Source organism: Lingula anatina, chromosome 4 (assembly GCF_051362555.1).
Source record: "Lingula anatina isolate TDL-2025a chromosome 4, LinAna3.0, whole genome shotgun sequence".
Taxonomy (NCBI): domain Eukaryota; kingdom Metazoa; phylum Brachiopoda; class Lingulata; order Lingulida; family Lingulidae; genus Lingula; species Lingula anatina.
The window spans coordinates 1,653,621-1,677,696 of NC_141770.1; the positions used below are offsets into that span (position 1 = coordinate 1,653,621).

A 24,076-nucleotide genomic window follows, 5' to 3' on the forward strand; every position below is an offset into this window, starting at 1 on the left:
TATATGGAGCTTGTTTATGTGCCAAACACATGCCATTCCCTCCGCTAAAATCACCTTCTTCATTCCCTCTGCTAAAATCACCTTCTTCATGAGCTTTATGTATTTTTTGTAATTTATCTGCGTCAATATTTTCCCATGCCTCCTGAATGCCTTTAACATGTTGTTCTTTTGTTCTGGGCGTGACGCGCGTTGTTGTCAAGTTGTCAACGGGAATCAAAAAGAAATACACGCTTAGATGACAGGCTTTGCAAATGTTCTGCACTGTCAATTTAAAATAAATTTCTGTAGGCTGCAAATAACCCACTCCACGTCCTCCGTATATAAACCAGGCTGGGCTTTCAGTACCTCATGACATTGGGAGTACGGCCGCTATCTGTCAACCCCCCCCCCCTTCGTTTGCCCTCCTTCTGCATGAATTATACTGGTACAGAAGAACAATGAACACACATATATCAGTTTATTCAAAACCAAATAAATATTCACTTAACTCTCCCTGAAAATTCATTGAAACAGTTGTGTTTAAGAAGTCTTGGCACGAGTTCTGGTATACGCGCGGCGGCGGTCAATGCGTTAGATATGCTACACTCGTGGTGGCGGTCATTGCGTATAATGAAACGAAGAAAATACAAACTGAGCATTCATTAACCCTTGATAAAATCGCAGTGCATCCTTACAGCAACAATTAAATTATAATTTTCTTATCAACGATTATTTAGCAGTTATGGTGCCTGCTGGTTGGCTGTATGATTTGCACGGGTGGATTCTTTAAAATCTTTTTCCACTTTGCCGTATCACTGCTGCTACTTCACCCTGGTCAAGAAGGGGCAGACATATGTAGAGAGACTGACAAAAGAACATAAATGCTCATTTTGAAATGCTAAGTTTAAAAAATCAATACTTCTGGAGTATTTGTGGGCCAATCATATTCTAAAATATCATGTTACTTTTAAATCACTTAAACGGTTTCAGAAATATAATTTAAAAGTTGATTTTCCGTAAATGCATTGAAGCATTTAAAGAATTTACTCCATGAAGACATTCACAAGTTCCAGAAATCTAATTTACGCGTACAACAAAATAGCACTGCTGTACATTATTGCAACAGTGCGAAGGTACATATCAATTTCTTACTCACCGCAAATAGGTGAGCCCGGTAACAGCTCATACGGCTTAATGCATCACTCTATTGATTTTTTCCATTTCATCTATTCTGTATCTACAACGAAGAGTTCTTTGCGAAAACAGGAAATACTCAAGAGAAGTCTGCTAAATGACCAAGAGGGTAGTATGAGGCAGAGAGTTTGACGTGACCTGCATACACGTAGAATTGTTCTTCTGTATGATAAAAGACACGTACTGTGATTAATGAAGTGATTTTTTTTAACATCTTTATTCTCAAGAGGGTTAAATATTGATACAGTATAAATTAAGGTGGCAATTCGCCTAGGCATTATATGCTCACCTTTGAAATTTAATAATAATAATAATAATAATAAAAATAATAATAATAATAATAATAATAATAATAATATTCAAGAAAAAGACGGTGACGAGGACATGAGTGGCATTAGAGGGGAATGAGGGACAGGGCATGGGGGGGAAAGGTAATTATGAAGTGATGACAATGAAGAAATTCATGTGAGAACCAAGTGGGAGAAAACAGATGTAGGCTTATAGCGACTATGCAGAAACAACTTAATATGGCCTCATTTTAACATTAAACAGATCTGGGATGATAGAAATGTCAGGTAAAGCCCAGTAAGATACAACAAGTTATGAAAGCCGATGATAACACTGACATTGTGGAACTTACATATGATGTTGAACAATATACTGAAAATTACCGTTTGTATGTTACTGATATAATATCGTCCACATATACATGTATCTATCATGTATAAGGTTTCGAGTAAAACAAGATATGGCAGTTTGTGTTGGATAAATATATATTGACTTATCGATGAGAGTGAGGATTACTGATGACAATGTGCTGTGGATAGGAACGTTATAGATGAAGATGCTGGTGTCGATCAGGAGACGTTGACACGAGGCTGATGCATTTTTGCTACTCAGTGTAACATTTTATTTGTCTTAAGCGACCACCTCTTATTTTACAATGTTGTAAGCGACTTGAATAATACACGTGTGTTCCAGCATGGCGGCTTACAGAGTTAGCACGTTTATGTTACATGGTGTCAGAAGTGGGATTCGAACCCACGCCCACATTCGTGGGGTGTACTATCCTCGAGTTCAAGAGAAACTGTTAGAAAAAGGGGAAAGACTTACTCTAGCTCAAGCATTAGAAATAGGCAGACAGTATGAGTCATCCCAGCAACAAATGAAGATTCTAAGACCAGAAGTTGAAGTTTCCGCCATTAATCACAAGTCACATAAGAGTAAGGAAAGCCATGCTAGTAGAAATCCCTCACAAGCCTCTAAGAGACAGGAACACGTACCTTGGAAGCAAAAGAACAAGAAATGTGGTCAGTGTGGTTTAGATATTGCAACAGCCCATAGAAACAATACTTGCCCGGCAAAAGGAACCAAATGCAGATATTGTAAAAGACTAGACCATTGGTATTCAGTATGCAGAAAACGAAAAGCCAAGGCAGTACACACTTTACAGGAAAGTGATAATGATGTTTACTATGATGATTCAGTGAGTGAAGATAGCAACAATGATCCACTGTACATTCATACAACTGAAGTTGATGATGAAAATGTTGACTCTGTCAGTGCAGCTGAAGATAAATGGATAGTGACACTAGATGTCCAAGACAAGCCACTTAAATTTCGTATAGATACTGGAGCAAAATGTAACATTCTAGTGAAAGCTGATTATGAAAAACTTAGTCTTCACAAGAACTTGAACCAAACAACTAAAGTTCTTCGCTCCTACTCTAATCACAAGATCCGCCCAATCGGAAAAGCACAGCTTTCAGTGGCATACAATACTACTCAGTTGCCAGTTGACTTTGAAGTAGTAGACATAGACCAGGAAAATGTCATTAACGGTGAAGTTTCAGAGAAACTTGGGCTCCTCCATAGAGTCAGAGTAAACAAGGTAAACAGTGTAGATGATTTCACTGAACTTGCCAAGAACACAGGTACGCTACCAGGTAAGCATACCATAAAGATAGACCCAACAGCAAAGGGAGTTATACATCCAGCCAGGCGACAGCCAGCATCACTGAAGCCACGCATCCTAGAGAAATTACAGGAAATGGAATCAGATGGCTTCATTACCCGAGTCCATGAGCCAACTGAATGGGTCAGTTCAATGGTTGTTTCATTAAGAAATGATAAAGAGAGAATCTGTATAGACCCATGTGATTTGAACAATGCAATCAAAAGAGAGCATCATCCACTGAAAACTATTGAAGAAGTTGTAGCTAGTATTCCAAAAGCCACAGTGTTTTCTGTGTTAGACGCCACACAGGGATTTTTGCAGATACAGCTTGATGAGCAGTCATCCTTTTTGACTACTTTCAACACTCCAATTGGCAGGTACAGATGGCTTCGCCTACCCTTTGGTATTAAATCGGCGCCAGAAATCTTTCAGAGAATCATGGATGAAATGCTTGAAGGCATAGAAGGTGCCACAGCTATAATGGATGACATATTGATAGCAGGCACAGATCGTGAGCATCATGATTCGATTTTCAAGAAGGTTATTCAGAGAGCTACTGAATACAACCTAAAGCTCAATTTTGACAAGTGTCAGGTGCGTCAGCCCAGAGTTCAGTATATGGGACATATCCTCACAGCAGAGGGCCTGAGCCCAGATCCAGAAAAAGTGCGCGCAATAACTGAGATGACACCACCCACAGATAAGGATGGAGTACGAAGAATACTTGGTCTTGTACAGTATCTAGCCAAGTTCATACCAAACCTGAGTCAGGTGGATGCCCCACTGAGAGCATTATTGAAGAATGATGTGTCATTCAAGTGGGAACATGAGCAACGAGCAAGTTTTGAGGAACTCAAACACTTGTGTAGCACACCGCCTGTATTAGCTTATGATGTGAACAAGCCCGTAGAGATTCAGTGTGATGCATCAAGAAGTGGACTAGGGGCAGTGCTAATACAAGATGGCCGACCTATAGCATACACATCACGTTCTCTTACTGATGTTGAAATGCGTTATGCTCAAATAGAGAAGGAAATGCTCGCCATTGTCCATGGAGCTATAAAATTCCACTGCTACATCTTCGGTAAGGAAACAACAGTGTACACAGACCACAAGCCATTAGAGAGCATTTTTAAGAAGCCATTACTGTCAGCTCCAATGAGATTGCAGAAGATGTTGCTACGTCTACAGTGGTACAATCTCAATGTTGTATACAGGAAAGGCAAAGATATGGTGGTAGCAGATACATTGTCGAGAGCATACTTACCAGACACCAGTTTTGACGTGACAGGACTAGATGATTTATGTTTAATTGATATGATCTCTGTGAGCACCGAGAGATACTCTGATATTAGAACAAGAACGCAAAGAGAGCTACAGCCTCTATACAACACAATTGTCCAAGGATGGCCAGATACGCGTAGAGAGACACCTTATGAAATTAGAAATTTCTGGGACTCCAGAGACCAATTGTCTGTGTTTGATGGTGTAATCTACAAAGGCCTCAGAATAGTTATTCCACCGTCATTACAAAAGTACATGCTTAGCTTGATACACGAGTCACATCTTGGAGTTGTGAAATGCAAACAGCGTGCAAGGGAAGTCATGTTTTGGCCTGGAATGAATATGGAAATTGAAAACATGGTGAGAGACTGCACAAAATGTTCTGAGTATCAAAACAGGTTACCCGCAGAACCGTTGAAACCGACCGTCCCTCCAGATCTACCCTATACTGAAGTTGGTTGTGACATATTTGACTTTGGAGCAAAGAAGTACCTACTTCTCATTGATTACTATTCAAAGTACATTGATGTTGTAGAACTGAATGCCGCAACTACAACTGCTACAATCAATGCTATGAAATATGTGTTTAGTTGTCATGGCATACCTCTTAAAATCAGATCAGACAATGGACCACAGTTTAGTTCATGTGAATTCAAACAATTTTGCAAAGTGTATGATATTGAACATATGACCTCCAGTCCTCAGTACCCAGGTTCAAATGGGGAAGCTGAGAGAGCTATTCAAATTGTGAAGAAAATGTGGAAAAAATGTGATGACAAGTATCTTGCTCTACTCAACTACAGAACTACACCTTTGGAAGGCATAAACTTGTCTCCTTCGCAGTTGTTAATGGGACGCAGACCTAGAAACACACTGCCTGCAGCTCGAAATCTGTTAAAACCACAGGCATATAACCAACGAGAGGTGAAACGTCATTTTAGCCAGGAGAAACTAAAGCAGAAATATTATTATGATCAAAGGAAAGGTGCTAAAGAACTGAAAGCTTTCAGCCCTGGAGAACATGTGAGAATGCAGCCTCATCCAGGTTCAAAAACATGGGCACCAGCCATTGTTGTTAAACGTCATACACATCCAAGATCATACATAGTGGAAGGAAATGACCGTGTATACAGACGTAATCGTCAGCACTTAAGATCATCAACAGAAAAAGCACATCACTATAACCCTACTTTTGTTGACTTGGAGCCATGTGATGAGCCATTACATTCACCTATCAAGGATCAGCATATTGTACCTGAGGAGACAGTAACACCAACCCGAGATATTGTCAAGGATCAGTGTAAAACACCAACAAAAACAGTGACACCAGCAATTAATACCCCAAGGATTGTAACAAGATCTGGTCGTGTGGTGAAACCGCCAGACAGATTAAATTTATAACTTGTTTTTTGTGAACGATTCAGTATTAATTTAATACTACATGTGGATTTTCATGTGGACTTGCTTTAAAGCAGTTTTAAGTTATAATGCAAAGACTCAGCCAAAGACTTTTCTTTAATTTTCTTTCATTTAAATGGACTGTTAAAGACATTCTCTGTGGAGCATGAAATGACTTTAAGTTATAGTAAAAAAAAAATTATTTACAAAAGGACTAAGATTCAGAGACTCTGAATGCTCTTCTCACATTGAACATTGAAAGACTTTAAGTTAAAGTGAACACTCACAAAGAACTGTGAACACCAAAAACTGAATTTATTTTAATTTACATGCTTTTATTTACTTTATTAATCTTAGTTGATTATAAAGAGGGAGATGTAACATTTTATTTGTCTTAAGCGACCACCTCTTATTTTACAATGTTGTAAGCGACTTGAATAATACACGTGTGTTCCAGCATGGCGGCTTACAGAGTTAGCACGTTTATGTTACACTCAGCATTTCCAGGAAAAAGTAATATGAAGATCCCTAAAAAACAGAAAAAAACACTGCATTCGAACATGAAAAACCCTGATGAATCTACGAGGTGAAAAAAACACAGCTTTCAAACCAACATATCAGCTTTACAAGCGACGTTCAACTAGAAGACCTGTTTCTCCAGTACAGGTAAATTTCTCCCTCATACGATATATATATATATATATATATATATATATATATATATATATATATATATATATATATATATATATATATATATATATATATATGGCTTGATAAGAAACATGACACTAGCAGTTTGTATTTAAGATACTCTACCTTACAACAGTTGTCATTTACGTAATATAACAAATGAAAGATAATTTACTTTTTTGTTAAACTATTGAAGTAGATTACCGCGAGGGAGGGTAAGGTATACCAAGCTTGATATATTCTGTATGAATGTAAATAGGTTCTTATTTTATGATGAATGAACAAAGTTGTTATTTTAATTGTATTTGAAAATACACATGTACAAACGACAATGGAAGTTAGGACTTAGGATTGTACAAATCAAAAGGGGAAAGAAATATCAAATGCTTTTAAAAACGCTTCCGTGGTTTCAGAAAAGTGATTAAAATGAACATTAAACGTTGATTTTCCATAAATGCAGAGTTCCATTTGACACGTAAGATACATTTAATCTCGAATTTGATAGAACGTAGAAAGATGATTAAATGATTTAGTGGTTGAGGGTTTTATGGCCAACGTTTACCACAAAATGAAGTTTTCTGATCCAATTTCTTCATTAAATATGCGACGTATTTCCTATTCCAATCATATTTTACCTCAGCTCCTAAACGCTAATTAACATCTTCAGATGACACAGAATATACTGCAACATATGGCAGTAAAAACACAGATTTTGCTACTAATGAATCATAACGGAGTGACGGGGGATGGGGAAAGATACGTACGCCAGGGCAAATAAATTAGCAACGCGCGTCTTTGTATAGCTAACACAAAACCATGAATCAGCTTGAACAAATATAGAATTGGTCAGAAATCGCAACAAAAAGGCATGATTTATAGTACAATAGAAGTTACATGTACATTTCTTCGAAGGAAGATGTCTAAGCATATAACTATAACTCGAACTGAACATATTAATGATAAGATGTCACGCATGTGCAGTGTGGAATATACATGGGCGAAATAAGATTGAAAAATTAAGACTTACGTAATCTAACCACACAAAAATTTCTGCTTAAGACGACTGAAACCCACATTAATTAAGCTAGAATGTCTTCAAAAATACTAAATATTTCAAACATTTGGTAAAATCACTGATTAAAAATCTAATTCAGGGTTCTTTGTGGTTTAATTAAGAAAGGCTTCTCGATTTTAGTGGATGGATCGAAGATGTTCTAAAGTCTCCTGAGGGGGGAGGGGGTTAACAACAAGACATCAATAATGAAGGATTGTTGATGTTGATTGTTGATGTGAGTGGGCGGGGACAAAATATGAACACATTTGATGGTCCCCTCGTATGATTATATTTGTCTGATGTCTGGGATGACATTCAGTTTGCAGATTATAACTCACTGAGCAACAGACTTGTAATGTTGTGAGGCAATGAAACTGACTGACTGAGAAAGAAAAGACGTGAGAATTGGCTAACTCAAATACATTAATTTATCATAAAATGAGTTTGACTAACATAAATCACTTTCGACCAGATCTTACTTTTCTGCTCCACACATTTTAACTTGATTTAGGCCCGTAGCTAGCAATTTCAGAAGGTTTTTTTTTTACTGAAACCATCGTGTACCTTGAAAACAATTTACGCAGAACGGACCTTTTCCCGGCAAAATGTGCGTTTTTTCGAACCCCCAAACCCGCCCTGGCTTCGGGCCTGATATTATTTCACTGTCATCGCCGAAGATCCACCCTGAGCTTCAGAGCTGACTTGACACTAACCTTTTCACTGTAGCCTATCTCCATCGTGTCAAGTAACCTCTGACGAAAATAGTTTGACCTATTTTATATAAGCCAATCGAATCCATGTTTCAAAATTTTTCACCAAAGTTTGGTGAAAACGCTGATTGGTTGATCGTCAATCGGCAATCCTCGGCTGATTCCGCAAGCTCCATACTAACAACATAGTTATTGTCGAGTGCGGAGACATCCGAGTAGTTCCGAGTGGTTCCGAGTGCATAACCGTACACAAAGAAAGCATGGAGTATATCGGAATTGAAACCAGAGCAGTATGATGCCCTGCATCATTATCTACTGAGGGATGATGTATTTTGCGTGCTGCCCACAGGTTACGGCAAGTCCCTGATATTCAGCCTTATCTTTGATTGGTCCGGATTTGAACAAAGCGCGCTTTGACTCGTTCGCGTTCATTGGCTAGATCGTTCAATGAGTCATTGAGTGCGGGCTTTAAATTTGATTGGCGGGCGGCGGGGGCACTCGAATCTGGTCAGAGGTTACTTGACACGATGGAGATAGGCTACAGTGAAAAGGTTAGTGTCAAGTCAGCTCTGAAGCTCAGGGTGCGAAGATCTCACCTGTACCAAAATGGCAAAGACCACCATAGCATGCTTTGAAATTCACTAAAAATTGAATAAGAGAGATATTAAATGGACCTTGCAGTTCTCGTTTCTCTCTTAGTTTCTTTATTTTTATTTGTAAAACCCACAACTCACCTGCATTTACCTACACACCTTGGTAGAACGCGCATGCTCACTCTCACTTTGCCAACGTGGAGAATTGCTACGTGCCCACCTTTAAAAGTTGTATAAATAAGAAGAACGAGACAAAGAGCGTCGCAGTTGGCATTTCTCCTTCTAGTCTGCTACACATTGGACAAGAAAAGATTCTCTTGAAGATGACAGGACAAGGAGGCCTGGCCGTGCTTCTGATCATCGCTTTGACAACGGTGACACCCGTTACTGGCGCGGGTCCCATCCCCCTTACTCCGGAGGAAGAGGCGCAAAGAGACGATGCTGCGGCTGATATGGCTAACCTTCCACCAGAGCATCAAATGGTACCTGAACTGCCCCCGGGTCCTATACGTAAGTTACAATTTTCACTAAAATTGCAAACTTGGCCGAATATGAAAATGGAGATTAATCGTTGATGACTTTAACCTACACATGTAGGGGTTGGCAAGAAAGTCATTTTGCTGCAACTTTTAATGTAGCACAGAGTTTTTAGGTGAATTTCACTTGTTATTCCGATTTTAGAAAACCGTGAAGAGATACTATTGAATAACACCGTAAGTATACAAATTGACAGAAATGTCGTCTTCAAACATGATAAAGAAACTAGAAATCTGGGTAGATTGCGGATTCTCACACTTTTTCACAAGGAAAAGTTAGCGAAAGGGCCCAGCAGAGGGCTAGGTGGTACTGTATGACAAATAAGATTACTAGTTTGAAAGATATTGGATTTACTACTTTCGGACAGCTGTTCAAATCATCTATCATGCCCATGGGGGATTTGGTCACTATATTGGAGAACACAGATTTACACCAATATTAGCACTTCACGGTGAAGTCGGTTGGATGCCACTAGTTTACACTCAATGGCTGTTCATAATTAGACACTGGAATAGATTAATTACCATGGCTAACAATAGACTTACCAAGAGATTGTTTGAGTACTTAGAGCTGGTACATGGGAAAGTAATCCAATTATACAGGGTGTTATGGAAAACAATATTCTGAAAAAAACAACGCTAAGAACATATGTGCTTTTCGAAAAACACCTTCAGTTGTAAGTGATTTGTTAAGCTATCTATGGGTATCACCTTAAAAGACGTACTGTGCCAATTTAGATGCGGAATACTGCCGCTGAGGCTTCGTCCCGCCTTTGCCAATTGTGTGATAAGAACATGGTGGAGGATGAGTTTCATTTTGTGTTGGTATGTCCCCTATAAGAGGACATACGATGTAAGATTCTGGGAGACTTGGACTGTAGTCATGATGACAGGGAAGATTTATATAAAATACTAATAGTTTTAATTGTAAGTATACCTAAAGACGTGGCAATTTATTTAAATAGCTGCTTTAGTTAAGGCAGTCAGCTCAAGAGTTGAGTGAACTATATTGTGTTTGCTTAGTTAAAACTTTCAACCTTAATCATATATATATATATATATATAATTTATTTATTTATTTATTTTTATTTATTTTTTTTCTGATATATGCTCAAAGTTCGGTGACTTGTAGGCCCATAAAGCCGGGTGATTAGTATATCTCTTTCACATGTCATGTTAATAAATAGATATTTATTATTCCAAGCAACACATTCGGGTGGAATGTTAAGTGCAGTTAAATTGGCCCATTTTTATCTTGTGACTGCTATCAGATGTTCTGCCAATAACAGCTTTTGGATATCCTTTTTTGTAATATCTTTTTCAATACCATTGTTAGTGAACGAAAATACTAAGGGGATTTTCCGTGTCGCTATGTTTTTACATCACTTTTTATATCCTCAGTTTTAATAAAAACATTTTTTTCTTTTGATGTATTGTTTCTTGAGTATCGGTTTCATTCACCTTTAATGATATAAATCATTTAATGCTGACTGTGGACTTTTAATGGAGGTGCTGGAAAGTATCCAAATTAGTGTTCCTCTTTACATTAAAGTTGCCCCTGATCATTTCAGCGCCAATCAAGGGTTGTGAATGTCATGCGCATGGTGATGTCCGCTATGTCACGTGTGATGGGAATGCCTTCAGATATAACACCCCGCCCTGGGTTGTAGGTATAATGGCAAAGACTGTACGTACCTTATTTTGGTATATAGTAACGTCACAGGAATTCTTTGATGGTGGTCCGAAGACTCGTCTGTCAGCAGTGAAATTCAAGATCTTTGGTCACTACGTGATCATCGAGTACAAAAAGACTATAGATCCAGAAGGACTGTACACAATAACGGTAAGTTTTCTCTCCTTCTTCTCTGTTCTCTCACTGCCTTTCTCTCTCTCTCTCTCTCTCTCTCTCTCTCTCTCACCTTGTAAACTGCTTTCAAAAGAAGAGAATTTTACCTTAATCGGTCTTTATATGGTTGACATATGACATATGATGTCCAATTTTTTCTTGTTATTACATAAATCCCCAGTAACGGAATGATAACCAATTTGTCTTTTTTCCTCTTCTTTTTTTAATTATTAAGAGCAAAACCTTATATTTATTCTACTTCTTTGAATTGGTTTAGAATTGCTTAAGAATAATAATGACCATGAAATTGTTTACAAATAAGTACATGTGGAGAGAAACGACATTGCTGCATGCTTTAAATGTATGCGTATGGTGGGAGTGGCCTAAAGAAAGTAGTGCCCACACTGTATACACCACTGAAATGCAATTTTTTTTTAATTTTTTCCACTAACGTGCAGGGATTCCCAAGACTGCACTCAGTTCAACTGACCGCTCTTGTTTGTTTGTTTGTTTGTTTGTTTGTTTGACTATGAAGCGCATAGACATGACATTTTCAGGATAGGTCACATATGGCATAATGAAGTGATAACTAGAATTGTGTGATGATGCACGAATAATAACACATGAATGAATGTGAATGAATGAATGTAAATAATTTACTGAAATTTACAGGATAGGCAAAAAATAGTCCAATTTCAAAATTTTTTAGGAGAGACCAGAAATGCATGAAGAAAGAAATGAGATTTGGTAATGATCCATTTAAAAATTAATGAATAAATAAATTATTACTTTGTTATTGGTAGTGGCAGAGGTTGTCCTAACTGAGTCCTTTTCTAGTTATAAATTAAATTCTTACTATTATGGTAAGATAACACTAATGGAATTACATTATCACTGCAGGTAGGAGATGCCATTGTACCTGGTCCGCCGATATGGGGTATGGACGTAAGTCTTGGCCCCGATAGCTCAAGTATTGTATTGTACGAGGGGCATGGTTTTCGGATCTCCATAATTCTGAAGGATGGCGATTACTACATTGAGGTGCGCTGCATACTTTTGCCACCCTCCCTGTTCGACATTTGGATACTGGTGGCCCGACATTGTCTCCAGATTTACATTCCTCCGATCTGGCAACCCTACATAGAAGGGATATGTGGAGATTGGAACGGAAATCCTGGGGACGATGTTACAGATCTTGTCGCCTGGCCACAGGTAACACCTGTGCCGTATGACGGATTCCCTTAGCAGCACACGACGCCGATGATGTAAGTGGATTTTATCTGGAATATGTTTTAATTATACCAACGAGATTGCTTAAGTTACTCTCTCTCTCTCTCTCTCTCTCTCTCTCTCTCTCTCTCTCTTTGACACACACACACACACACACACGTGGCAACCCCCAGAAAACGTTTTTCTTAAAAATAGCTTTGTTTCACACCCGACTTATCAGATTTAATTACATTAATTTTGTATCCTGATTTTTCAGCCTTTTGTTCTTCCTTACATAAATAATGTGCCTCTTCCGAAACCATGACAGACACCGTCAAATATATAATATTTGTCTCATTTCTCTTTAAACCAGGATGCGACTCGATAATCCATGACGTGATGACCAAAGAGCGACTACAACCAACTCTGCACAAACTGTCTTCTTTCTCCAGTCACTGATGTTCATGTGGGACACGGGAAGCGCTGGACGCCATTTCATGTTTCACAGCCGTCGACTTGGGTTACTACGGACCATGTCACAAACTTTTGAAACCCTTTTCCAATGGAATATTTCTATCTTTTGACTAACAGAATTGAGAAAAGCTGATTGACTTCCTCACTTATTGTTTTTTGGTGTACGTCCATTGGAGAGTCGAAAATCCACAAAGGAACAGAAATCATGGACAATGAAACTGAAATTTGTGGGGGTGCACGCTACTCTTTCGGTTCTACGATAACTATTCTATTTTTTTAATTTGACATTGATCGAGGTTTTTAATGCCTAGAAGTGCAAATTCTCTCTTTTTGTAAAGAGGTTGAATTTGTTAGTATTTTGCCGTAGCAGGTATATGACATATTCAAGGATGTAAGCAAATTCTGGAAAATCTCCGAACACAAGACTGACCTTGACAGAGAAAAACACATTTGGCCTTTAAAACAAACGCAATGTGTCGCAAAAGAAAGTGTCACTTATGATTTTCACAAGTTTTGTTTGAAGTACAGTGGAAACGTGATTTTAATTGGGTACGATGTAATATACCTTCAAAATGCATTTATCGTTTTAATTATTGATTTATATTTCTCTTGAATTCGTTTCGCCGTGCTTGTAGCTTTAAAATCGTTATTAAATGGTATAAGTGATATCAAATATCTTTTCTGATTTACCGGGTGTATCTGCGTCAATATTTCCGATGCCTCCTGAATGCTTTCAACAAGTTGTTCTTTTTGGTGGGCGTAACGCGCGTACGTAAGTTGTCATCGGGGATTAAAAAGGAATACACGCTTAGATGACAGGTTTTGCGATAGGTCAGCACGATTAAGTACTTCAGAATTAAAATAAACGCCCGTTGGCTGCAAACCACCCACTTCTCATCTTCTGTATTAACCAGACTTGGTTTTCAGTTTGCATATATGGTTCGGTACCTCAAGGATCATGGCTGGGTCCGTTGCTTTTTATCCTTATGATAAACGATTTACACCTACCTCCTGGTGAATCTCTTTGCCATAAGTATATGAATGGCATTGTTTCCGAGATCAGTAGACAATTTGATGAAAGCAAAATACAGGGACTAACACAGCATGGGACTGGTCTAGGACAAGCAATATGCGATGAAAAAGGAAAAAAACAAAACAAATGGCCATTTCATTTAAATGTAAGAAAGCAGACATCCCTAAGTTCGTGATTAACAAAGCATATGAAGCGTACAGGCCTTACAACTGATGCCCTTGTATATTATCACCAGGCGGTCATAAGGCCAGTTTTAGAATATGTTGACCCTGTCTATATATAGCACTTTAGGTTAACAGATGAACTGACTGCCCTGGTAGAAAAGTCCCAAGAAATAGCCCTTAAGATATTGCGTCCTGAACTTGAATATGACGCTGCTTGTGAACATAGTAAACTTGAACTACTGACTAAAGGACGGCTCAATGCATGCAAAAAATTGTTTATCAGAATATATAATGAATTGGACCATAAATTGCATTTACAACCAAAAATGTCAAATATTGATTAAAAGAACAGAAGGCATTCAAAAGACCTAGAATTAAAGTCAAAGATCAATGTGTGACTTTTTAAGCAGTGCGATATACATGTACAAGTTCCGAAATTGATAGACTTGTTTTCTTTTCTAACCTTGCATTTTGATTTAAATTTGTTCACACATGTCTTTTAATATTTTTTTTTTCTTGCTTATTCACTAGTGGTTTTATTCTAGTATGATGCAAATGTTTGCAAATTTGGTAATAATAATAATGATTATTATTATTATTATTATTATTATTATTATTATTATTATTATTATTAAAAGCCAAGCGGTCAACAATTGATCTTCACTGCAGCTATGGAAAAAAAACCAATCATTTAACTAGACGCATATCTTGGAATATTTGGTGAAAAATCAATTTGTGGCTCTGGTAGAGGGTGTTGAACATATGTATACGTAGTTTCAATTTCATTATTATTATTATTTTTTTTTATTTATTTATTTTTTTTTTTTTTTTGCACGCTCGTGACGCCCACCATAAACGAACAACTTGTTGAAGGCATTTGAGAGACATGGGAAATAGTGATGCAGAAAAATGGAACAGATGTATATGATTCCAACAGTGATCGAGATTGAAGGGAGTGCGTCTGGCTGTGGAACAAACACCACATGTTATAAGAAATATTTTGAGAAAATGTTATTTACTTAATGTGTTAAAATTTTAATAAGTCATTTTAGCTATGTATGTGTTGGCCGCGCCTCTGTATAATGATTCTACTGGACGTTAAATAAAAGATCAGAAAGTTTTAATATTAAGACTGGTTTTGTTCTTTAGCGTTTATTTTATTATTATTTTTTTTTTATTCCAGCTGCTTTTAATCAAGCCTTCCGTTGCAGCTTAAAAACACGTTATTGTTTGCTCAGACCATAGCAATGCCTTTACATTAATGATTAAGAAAACTGGCATGAGGTCATTTTGAAGGAGCAGTGTGTGTTCGTTGGACTGACAAACTTGGGTGTCCTATGATTGCCTGGCGATCCTCGTACCTTGCAATTATCATTCAGGCTATATTGTCAGACACTGCGGTACAGGGCAGGAAATTAGTGCGGCCTTTTGGTAAGGCTAGACTCTGGCAGCACTGTGCCTGTCATCCCCCCCCCCCCCCACACACACACACACACACACACACTTACACACATACTCGCGCTAATTTTTATTAGAATGATTTCTTCCAAGCTCCTTGGCAACGACAGCAGTTAAGAATAGGAATCATGGGCGACTTAAATTAGTAAAACGCCGTTCTCTCCAGTGAATCATGAACTCACTTGACCACATACACATGCATCTTTGTGAAAAATAAGGAGGTGTGAATTTAATTTATTATTATTTTTACCGCAAATTTTCTTCTTTATAGTGATTTCATCAAAGGTATGTCTTAAAATGAGACTTAAAAGGTTTACTTTTTGCACATTAACATTTTTTCGTTTGATTTTGACATAAGCCTTTAACTGGCTGCGCACCGTTGAGTTTTTATTATTAAATTGTAAGAACATCGTCCTGAGGGGAAGTGGGTATGCGAAACGACAAAAAAAGAAGCATGTTGTCCGTCAAATTAGTATAGCACTGTTGCCGTCGTCTGTATTCATACATGTAACCCCCCTCTCCTCCACTAAGAGCCGACATAATGTTGCATCCTAGCCCACACCTACAAAAAAAAACGAATCGGACGGAAAACCATGATGACATTGTATTGAAAGGACCTATGTATTTTATATTCGATGCTTTGGGTTTTTTTTATAAAAAAAACTTTAGAAGAATTATAAAAAAATATCAACGGAATTCCTTACACTTCCCCTTGACCAAAATTAAAACAAACTACAGATATTTGATACCATTGATACCATTTAATAACGATTTTAAAGCCAAAAGCACGGAGAAACGAATTGAAGACAAATATAAGTCAAAAATTATACCATTAAAACCCCCTGAAGCTATTGTTACTACATCGTACCCAAATAAATCACGTCCCCACTGTACTTCACCAGGTGAACATCGTCAAACAAAACTTGTGAAAATTATTAAAATTACTAGAGGTAGTTTTTTTTCTTTCGCGACATACTGCATCTGTGTTAAGTGCCAAATGTGTTCATCTCTGTCATGGAAACTCTTATGTTCGGAGATTTCTCCATATGTGTATACTTCCTCGAAATAATGTCATACACCTTTCACGGCAAAATGTTCAATTCAAACTCACTACAAAAAATCACATGCAAGATTTTGCATTTCGACCATTGTCAAAACTGAAACAAACAAGCAAGCAAAAAATAGAATAGTTATCGTAGAATCGAAAGAGTAGCGTGCCCTCCCACAAATTTCAGTTTCATTGTCCATGATTCCGTTCCTTTTGCATATATTCGACTCTCCAATGGACTTTCACCAAATAACAATAAGTAAGTTTTTCAATTCTGTTAGTCAATAGATAGAAAGATTCCATGGGAATAGGGATTTAAAAGTTGAAGTGACATGGTCCGTAGTAAGCCTGTGTCAAAGTCAGCGGCTGTGAAACATGGAATGGCGTCCAGCGCTTCCCGTGTTCCACATGAACATCAATCACTGGAGAAAGAAGACACAGTTTGTACAGAGTTGGTGGTAGTCCCTCTTTTGTCATCACTCCGTGGATCATCGAGTAACGTTCTGGTTAAAAGAGAAATGAGACAAATATTTGCCAGTGTATGTAATTTTTTCGGTAGAAACAAATTATTTACGTAAGGGAGAACAAAATGCTGAAAAATCAGGATACAAAATTAATGTTTTTAAATCTGATTAGTAGGGTGTGAAATACGTTTTTAGGAAAAATGTGCTCTGCAGTGTGTGCGTGTGTGTGAGAGAGAAAGAGAGAGAGAGACTTCTGCAATCTTGTGGGTATAACTTATAGATATTCCAAATAAAATACAATCCACTTACGTCATTTTTGTCGTGTGCTGTTAAGGGAATCTCCTAAAAGGAGGAGTCACCTGTGGCCAGCTGTCAAGAATTACTACATCGTTCCCTGGATCTCCGTCCCAATCTCCACATATCCCTATTACCTGGGATTGCCAGATTGGAGGAATGTGAAGCTGGAGACAATGTCGGGCCACAAGTATCCAAATGTCGAACAGGGAGGGTGGCAGAAATATGCAACTAACTTGAATGTACCAATCGCCATCTTTCTCAATTATCGAGATGTTAAAACCGTTCCCCACGAACTTTACACCAGGTACCACAGTATCGTTGCCAAGACTTTCATAAAAGACCGCTATCGGACCAACTACAAAATCATTTCCGACCTGCAATGATGATAAAATTCCGATAATGTTATCTAACCATAATAATAATAAGCATAAAATATATAACTAGAAAATGACTCAGATAGCGCAGCCTTTGCATAGACAAAAAATAAAGTTATAATTAATTTATTAATAAAAGAATCATTAATTAACGGATCATCACCAAATATACCCATTTCTTTCTTCGTCCATTTCTGAACTCACCTGATATATTGTAATTATTTAAAGGGATAATAACTCTTCGTTTTGGTAAAAAAAATGAATTTTCCTGGAGTAAACAAAAGTTCTCCCATACTTGCCAATGGTTAATGAATCCATTTTTACTTTCAAAGTTAGTTTCGTTTTTTTTTTATTTCTAAAATTTTTTTTTTTTTTTTTGTTAAAATCTCTTAAGAGATTATAACAGAGTATAGCCATCAATGGAGGTCACGTGGTCTGAAGACAAGCTCAGATATCAGAATATTAGCTGTAACTGCTGTTTTTGTCGTAAAACAGTATATTATATTTCTATGAGTTATTCACAATGTTTTTTATTGTGAAATATAGATCCCTCTAATGATTAACTGATCAATGGATCATATTACCAGATTCTGATCATTTTTCAGTGGCCCATTTGAGACCTATCCTGAAAATCTTATTAAAATATTTTTGTATAATGCTGTACACTGAGAAACAAAGAATCAAACAAACAAAAATATTGCTCTCACAGCAAAGAATTGCGAAATTATATAACATAAATCAATTAATCCCACATACATATCAACATATTGCAAAAACAAGGGAACGATATAATGAAGAACCAGAGTAAAAGAAAAAGTGTCCTGCAGAAAGCACAACTGGTTCACCTCTGACCGTGAGCTGGATTTCCAAATATGTTTCCCCTGAGTGATTGTAGGTTTTAAAGTTACTAGCAAACAAGAGCACTCAGTAGAACTGAGTGCACACTTCGAAATCTCTTCACATCAGAAGGATCAAAATCAAAACCCAAAATATGCAGTTGAGAGGTGAACATATACCTGTAGTTGCCATTATTTTCTTCAGCATGGTAATACTTTATAAAAATAAGCCATGATGTTTCTGTCCATGACCAGCAAATTATCATCATTATATATAAATTATTAAATAAATATTAGATAAAGAGACAAAATTAGATTTTGATAATTAGATAATTAAAAAAAGATTTTTTTAAAAAAGTCACTGCTTTAGTAGGACTCGAACTTGAATCTCAATTGTCCTACGGTCAAATTATACAGGGGTCAGTTGAAAAGTAAGTCACATGGCAAATATAAAGCCACAAAGATATTGGCTATGTATGGCTTAATTTCCTATTCAAGTTGAATAGTGACTATGGGTGCATGTGTGCCAGTTTGGAGATGTATTTGATACAAAAACTTAGAAAAGTGCAGTGCGTGGCAAAAAGAAAGTCAAAGGTGAAATTCAAGGTCACAGTAAGATTGCCAATGTGTGTCTTCCTATCTGCAAGTTCATTGATAACTGTGGGTGTATCTCTGTCAGTTATGGAGATATAAGGGTCAGAAAATTAACACCATTGAGCATTGCTCTAATGTACTTTTTGAAATAGTGCAATTCCGTAACCATAAGTCAAATAAAAAACGGACACCAATTTCAGTGTTGCACTTGACATGCTCTATTAACGCAACAAAAAGAGGTCCCTAGCTTTCACGACTCTAGAAAAAAGAAAGTATTTCGTGTAGGCAATTATGGCCACTTCTTCCCAGAAAATGCACCGATTGACATTTAAAAAGTTCGGCCTCTTCAGGGGGAAAAATGGAAGTGATATGATCACAACTGCGATCTTTACAGAATGACAAACATACTTCAGAATGACAAACACACTTCGAAATCATCGTTGTCAGTGTCTATACGTAGCATGTGTTCATTTCTTATTTATATAAACACTGTGTTTATCTGAAGTAGCTCAGCAATTCAGTTAAATAAAAGGCAAAGTCAATCTACCGAGTGTTTGCGAACCACACGCTATCACAATACTCTAGGCATTTGGGTTGTATACCTTTCTCTATGTGAATTACAATAGTCTCACCTGACTGTTAGCGAACCCCTGTTTATCTACTCGTTGTGTGACGAGTAGATAAACAGTACGATGTCATCTTTATTTTATTTATTTATTTATTTTATTTTATTTTATTATTTTTTTTTTTGGGGGGGGGAAGGGGTTAATAATAACGGATGCGCAAGAGGACAAAACGAACTTTCTGGATGTTTCAGTGTCAATTGTCATACATTTGACTGATGTAGACGGTGGATGCGGGGTCCGACAATAGAGGTTTTATGTAATAAAATAATCGTCATTAAAATTCGCTAGCAAAGGTAATTTAAAATTACAATGAGAAGTTTCGAGAAGACACATACTAAAATGACCAGTGCTATGACCCGTGGGGTTACACGTTTAGTTTAAACAAACGACGGCTGTCAAAGTCTACGGGACGGTCATTGTTCGTTCTCTTTTATTAAGACGTTGTTGTTATTCTTGCGCACACTCCCCCATTCACACATACACTATAACCCTTTTCATGTCTATTCTATCTCATCCCATATTGTTCGTCGCATTCCACTCCCCAGTGGTCATTTACACCCCTCAGCTTTAGTGCAGATGCACTAAGGTCAAACACCGTGGCTATAAAACAGTTCGATCTATAATTTTTATTTTAAAAATAAAATTAAATGGGTATCTACTTCTATCTAATTCAAGCAAATAGTTAAAAACAGCTCCTGTTCACAGCTCTTGCTAAACACAGCAAGAACTGTAACCCAGTCGGTGGCTAAAAATAGCAGCTTACTAAGACTAAAAAATTACTTTGGTGGCTAAAAAATAACAGCTTACTAAGACTAAAGAATTGCATTTAAAAAGTGTACTGTGCCGTAAAGTTCGGGTTCGGTCCGACAATAGAGATGAAATTATAATGTCAACAAACATAGCAAGAGCTGTAAATCAGGCCCAGTCGGTGGCTAAAAATAGCAGCTTACTAAGAAGCCCCACATTCCGTCACCCAAAAAAAAATGCATTCAAAAGTATGCTATTCAGCCATTTTCGGGGCTTGAAAACCTCCTAATATACTACTGATATTTTATCCATTATTTTATCTTTTATTTATATTTTAATGTAACCATAATAATGTTAGAAGTACCTTAGACAGCGAACAATTTTAAATTGAAACACTTAAAGCTGAAAAAATTATTATCATTATAAACATCCGAGTACAAGTTGCTCACTGGACGCAGCCAGAGTTCTTTCCTATATTGGAAGCAGTATACTATGGTAAGTGGCCCGAGAGAGAGAGAGAACAGAGGGAGAGAGAAGAGGAAAAGAAAACTTACCGTTATTCTGTACAGTCCATCTGGATTCGAAGTCTTTTTGTAGTCAACGATCACGTAGTAAGAAAAAATCTTGAATTTCACTGCTGACAGACGAGTCTTCGGACCGCCATCAAAGAATTCTTGTTTTGTGAGTACATACCAAAACCAGGTTGATATAGACCTTGCCATGATACCTATAACGTTGGGCGCAGTGTTATATCTGAAGACTCTCCCATCACACGTAACATAGCGGACATCGCCATGCGCATGGCATTCACAAGGGGGGATTGGCGCTGAAATGGACAGTGGCATTAAATGATGCCATTAAAAGTGAATGATACGCAAGACACAATACATCAAAAGAGGAATTTGAAAAGAAAAAACTTTTGTATTGAAAAGCTTGTGACCAATGGTATACAAGGCATCCAAGCTGCCAAATGTACAGACAAAAAGCACAAAAAGTGACGCACAAAATAGGAAACTGTCAATTCTGATGCTACAATACATTATCCTTAACAGCAAAGTCAGCACCGAATTTCAATTATGCAAAACATTCAATATGGATACTTACAGAAAAATAATTCAATTAGACTATTTAATTCCCATGGGACTATTTAAGTCCCATGAATATTTTAGTGTAGGAAAGGTACGTGACATGATTTTCCTTAAATATCAAAGAATGGGATTCTTCGCATCATTTCGCTAGAACGTACTTGAGCAAGCACCAACTGAACATTAAATGAAACTGATTATTGTTGTCAGTATTTGATTTCCTCATAGCGATTTACACGTAAATATTTTGACCACGTATCTGTAAAGTAGTAGTAATGCGTTATCCAACCTAAACGTATACAACGGTATCCGTATTTCGAGCCTGTTTGTAAATCTTGCGCGTTTCCGGACACTAAATAATACAATAAACAGACCACATTGGTCATCTTTCTACACAAAGAACGTTTCAATGTGTAACCTAACACAGTCCAGATTTCCTGAAGTATACTATCTCTGAGCCTTTCTTTCGAGTTAACGAGCTGTTGGTCAACTGCCAGGCATTTAAATTGCATTAGCATTTAGTAAGCTTGTCAACTTTTGATAGTTCGTTTGGAAGACTTTTGATACGATCTATACTACTCGTGGCGGCATCTCGTGTCACCGAAGTTGGTAAAAAAAGTCATGGAAGACCGTCAGAGACAAAGTAAGAAAATCGTCAACGCTCCGTTGCTGCTTTTTTTGTGTGTGTGAGTGCATCCCATGTCAACACAATGAGGCATAACCAAAATTACCCAACTCCGTTCAACATAGTTAACCTTCCCTGTATTCAGTATGTAGCTCAGCTGACTGTCAAAAATCCTCGGCTTGTATGTTGTCACAGGACCACGTGAGTGAACCTGATCTGATGATTCATTTTTACATATTGCGGTGGAGTTTTCTAAAACGCTTTTTCTACTTATATATTGTTTCTATACTATTTATATGGTGGTAATCGATTCAAACATATCTCTAGTTTACGGAGAAGTGTGTAGTCAGGTGTGCCCCTACCAATTAACAGACTACCATGTCTGTTGCACTGCTGCTTTGTGTAATATGCAGTGATTAAATTGGGTAGTGCTCCTTTGGCCTGGTCAAAGCTTGGTTGTGGGGAAGCATGGTTCTGTCAAAAAATTACCCACATGTCGGCAACAACTGCAAAGAAGTATTTGAAATTTTGCATGTAAGCGGTCGGTTTTGCAGTGCGTAAAATAAGTTAAGCAGTATTTAACAAAATTGTTAATCTGTGCCAGAATGGTGCAAAAGAGACAGACATTGCCATGCAGATTATAGTTTTATAGCATAGTTTATAGAGTTATGGCCAGACTGATGTACCTTCAGAACTCAGGGTACAGAACTCACTGTCCTGCTGCACCTAAACAAAAAACCACCTAGTCCTTTGAGAATGAGGGGGAAATTACCACCAAAAACGTGTTTTTCAAGGTCCTTAGCGAACACCAAAATGGTTTCAGCAGGTTGGAATACCAAAACCTCTGAGGAACCCACTGTGAATAGCAAATTGTCTGTTTTTCTAATAAATTGGGGCCATGACCAAATATATGAATACAGAAGTGTAAGATAAACAAACGTAATAAAAGCTGATTAACATTCTTGCCAACACCTAGGTAAAAGCCATCAACCACAAATCTTCATTTTCATATTCGGTCACGTTTGCAATGGTAGTAAAAATGTAGCTTACGTATTGGACCGGTGGGCAGTGGCTCCTGATCCTCGGCTGGAAGGTTAGCTATTTCAGCTGTAGCATCGTCTCTTTGCGCCTCTTCCTCCGGAGTAAGAGGGATGGGACCCGCGCCAGTAACGGATGTCACCGTCGTCAAAGCGATGATCAGAAGCACGGCCACATATCTTGGTCCTGACATCTTCAAGGGTCTCTTTTCTTGTCCAATGTGTAGCAGAATAGAAGGAGAAACGGCAACGGCGACGCTCTTTGTCCCGTTCTTCTTATTTGTACAACTTTAAAAGATGGACATGCAGCAATTCGCCACGTTGACAAACTGAGATTGCGCATGCTCGTTCTAACAATGTGCGTAGGTTGAAGAGTTGTGGGGTTTACAAATAAAAGTTAAGAAAAAAGAAACAAATAACAGAGAGAGAGAAAGAGACAGAGAGAGGAATCTTAAGCTCTATTTAATATCTCTCTTTTGTGGTCTTTGTCATTTCGCTGCAAGTGAGATCTTTTGCAAAGAATGTTACATAATATAGTTCATATGTTTCATATTTGATTATACATTTTAAGTCGTGATTGGTCATGTGGGGATGGGGGGGAATGTATATACATGTATAACCCAGTAATTATCCAATATTTTAATTAGCGAAACAATTTTATTATTTTTAATTTGAAAAGGTTATGTCTTGCGTAAAGCAAAATAGTAAAAAAAAAAACTACCCAAAAATCACCGAATTCCCAGGCCACTTCTAATGGAGTG

The 24,076-nt window shown here is 37.5% G+C and overlaps 2 protein-coding genes across 2 annotated transcripts in view; one reads left to right on the forward strand and one right to left on the reverse strand.

The window, feature by feature from the left end:
- Window positions 1-12,502, forward strand: part of LOC106181710 (uncharacterized) — a 44,723-nt gene extending 32,221 nt beyond the window's left edge. The window contains exons 2-4 of the mRNA XM_087012276.1: window positions 9,149-9,372; window positions 10,970-11,241; window positions 12,145-12,502. Of these exons, the coding sequence (XP_086868402.1) occupies window positions 9,186-9,372; window positions 10,970-11,241; window positions 12,145-12,489 (804 nt within the window). The 5' untranslated portion in view covers window positions 9,149-9,185 and the 3' untranslated portion in view covers window positions 12,490-12,502. The remainder of the gene's footprint in view (window positions 1-9,148; window positions 9,373-10,969; window positions 11,242-12,144) is intronic.
- A 3,827-nt stretch (window positions 12,503-16,329) lies between these two features.
- On the reverse strand, window positions 16,330-23,537 carry LOC147762026 (uncharacterized). Its single transcript, XM_087011999.1, has 4 exons — window positions 23,329-23,537; window positions 21,123-21,394; window positions 17,404-17,765; window positions 16,330-17,133 (listed from the first exon to the last, which is right to left on the reverse strand). Exons 1-3 carry the CDS (start codon window positions 23,507-23,509, stop codon window positions 17,424-17,426), a joined length of 795 nt encoding a protein of 264 aa, XP_086868125.1. The 5' UTR covers window positions 23,510-23,537; the 3' UTR covers window positions 16,330-17,133; window positions 17,404-17,423.
- Window positions 23,538-24,076: the final 539 nt, after the last annotated feature.